Source organism: Penaeus chinensis, chromosome 40, assembly GCF_019202785.1.
Source record: "Penaeus chinensis breed Huanghai No. 1 chromosome 40, ASM1920278v2, whole genome shotgun sequence".
Classification (NCBI taxonomy): domain Eukaryota; kingdom Metazoa; phylum Arthropoda; class Malacostraca; order Decapoda; family Penaeidae; genus Penaeus; species Penaeus chinensis.
The window spans coordinates 12,456,743-12,459,242 of NC_061858.1; the positions used below are offsets into that span (position 1 = coordinate 12,456,743).

The 2,500-nt window shown below is 40.7% G+C and overlaps 1 protein-coding gene across 1 annotated transcript in view; it reads right to left on the bottom strand.

Annotated features, from left to right (window-relative positions):
• The window catches only part of LOC125047122, a 31,297-nt gene that overhangs the window by 5,892 nt on the left and 22,905 nt on the right, over positions 1-2,500 (bottom strand). Inside the window, exons 8-11 of the mRNA XM_047645233.1 lie at positions 2,485-2,500; positions 1,558-1,626; positions 1,147-1,197; positions 507-626 (exon numbers count right to left, since the gene is read on the bottom strand). The exon at positions 2,485-2,500 is cut by the window's right edge and continues 47 nt beyond it. Coding sequence (XP_047501189.1) covers positions 507-626; positions 1,147-1,197; positions 1,558-1,626; positions 2,485-2,500 — 256 coding nt within the window. The remainder of the gene's footprint in view (positions 1-506; positions 627-1,146; positions 1,198-1,557; positions 1,627-2,484) is intronic.

The following is a 2,500-nucleotide window of genomic DNA, read 5'->3' on the forward strand; positions in this document are numbered from 1 at the left end:
GACAATAATAACAGTAAACATAATTATAACAACATTATCATCATAATTAGCATTATCTTCATCATAATCACCATAAAAAAAGATAATAGTAATAACAAAATCAACAATAACAATGATAACAATAACATTGATAATGATTATTCTAACTGCATATATACATTTCACACTAAGTTGGGATCACTGTCCCTCAGCATTACTGTCATCAGCGGAATATCCAAAGGTCAACTTAGTCCGTTCCATTTGCAGACTTCGTCGTAAAATCTCCTTCTCTGACGTCACTCTCAGCTCTGTCTATATCCATGACCTCACTCACGTTCATATCTATTTTAGAATCATATTCTTTCAACCAGTCTCAACACCACTTCAGTTCACCGACACCACACAACCCCACTGTCACCCCATTCATCACACCACCAGTCACCATACTTATTCCCATCACTAATGTCATCACATTCACCCCCATCACTACTGTCACCACGCTCTTCCCATCACCACAGGCAACACACCCATCTCTATGCCATTGGAAACCATTGTGATACCATCAGTCTCGCACCCACTCCTGATCCTCCGTGTTACCTTCAGTTGATCTGCAGGAACACTAACAAGGCCTCGGCTCTCGACCTCGTCTCTCCGGGCCCATTCGGAGGATGGTCTGCCGCGCCTCTCGCCCCTCTCCTCAATTTAACACTCATCCCTTTTTTTCTCACAGAGTCGGGTATTCATCTGTTAGTGTCCGGAGACGCTGTAAACCTCTTAATGGGAGTTTTGGTCTTTCTTCTAATGCCTTTATTCTATTTATTGTCATTTATCTTATATGTTTTTACTATATCAAGATTTCTCGTCGAGATGGTAGCTGGCAACACGGGTGTATCGCTGAGCTCCATATCCAGAACGAAACAGGCCGAAGGCGAGGTAGATTAGGCTTATGAAGGGGCGGAAAGTCAAGCTCTCTGTTGCTCAGTGGGATTCTTCATCTCTGTTGTCGTTCGGAAATCTACTTGCTACCAGTCAGATTCATTATTTTAAGTATACCAACAAACTTGCAATTGTATGATTAATTGCACGGATTCTGTTTAGTGAAGAATTCTCCATTAGGGTCCTCATCCCTACAAACTGTTTAAAGGAATTCGTTATGATTTATTCAACATAAGTTTAAAATTATAGCTCTCGATTTTTCTGGCTCATAATGGTCTAAGACTGGAACAGAAAACACAGTTTTGGGGTCATACTAGACTACAACATAATGTGTTCGGTATTGCAGCCACACGGACAACTTTAAAGGTTTGCTTAAAATTTCTACACAGCGTTTTTTCACTGCCTTGTTCTTACGGTCTTACATTTATATTTACAGTAGCAACATGTAAAAAAAAATATAAAACATTTCCTCATTTCTCCTTTTCTGTTCTCCATACATTGTCTTCTCTTACCTTGTACACAATGCCACAAATCGAGTATTTTTACCTTCTCGTATTCAGCTGCGGTCGCCATCCTAGAATGTACCCGTACGCAGAACATAAATTTCCCGGTAATAACACTTGCTCACTAACCAACACTCACCTCTTACCATATCACACTGCTCGAGGCGTTCCTCTGACACGGAAGCTGCAACTTGCTGATCCTTCTTCCCTATATGTACTTCTTGTTGTTATTCAATTTCCTAATCACCTCTATCTTCACCTTCCTCGTCATCCCCATCCTTAACTCCTCGCTGTCTCATTCTTAATTCCAATATCATCTCCATTTTTCATCTCCATATCATCTCTATTTTTATCTTATCACCATCTCCATTTTCAACTCCTTCGTCATCTCCATCTTCAACTCTTCGTCATTTCATTCTTAATTCTAATATCATCTCCATTTTCAACATCATCTCCATCTTCAATTCATCATCATCTCTATATTCACCTCCTCATCATCTTCATTTTCATCTCCCTCATCACTCTATCTTCAACTCCCTCCTCATCATTTTCATCTCCCTCATCCTCTTCCGCTTTCCCATCCTCATTGTCCCTAATACTTCCAGACGCATTGGATTTGAAACTGAGAACGGAGAAACATCGGATATCAACACCAACTCCCTCGTCTATTGAGTTGACAGGTTCCACAATGACCCGCTCAACACGACAATATCGCCGTCATAGGAACACCCTACAGGACATAGGTTATTGCCGCGACTTTTTTTTTTTGTTCTTTTCTATTCGACAATTGGACTAACGCATCTAAAAGGTCGTAAACATACACGCACACACACGCGCGCGCGCGCGTAACAGATAATTTGGTAACAGATAATATACATTGAGCCTGTCTTTCATTCGGCTTGATAAGACATCGGTAACACTCTTGTCCTCAGACGCATTGCAAAAGGATACGAAGAATTCTAGAGTTGGTTTTAACAGCCGAAGCATAACCTCAATTTCGATCTACGTTGGGATCTTAATGATGAAGCACCACCACTACAAGTGACATTAAATACACATATCTCACTCGCTGGTGTATCTCT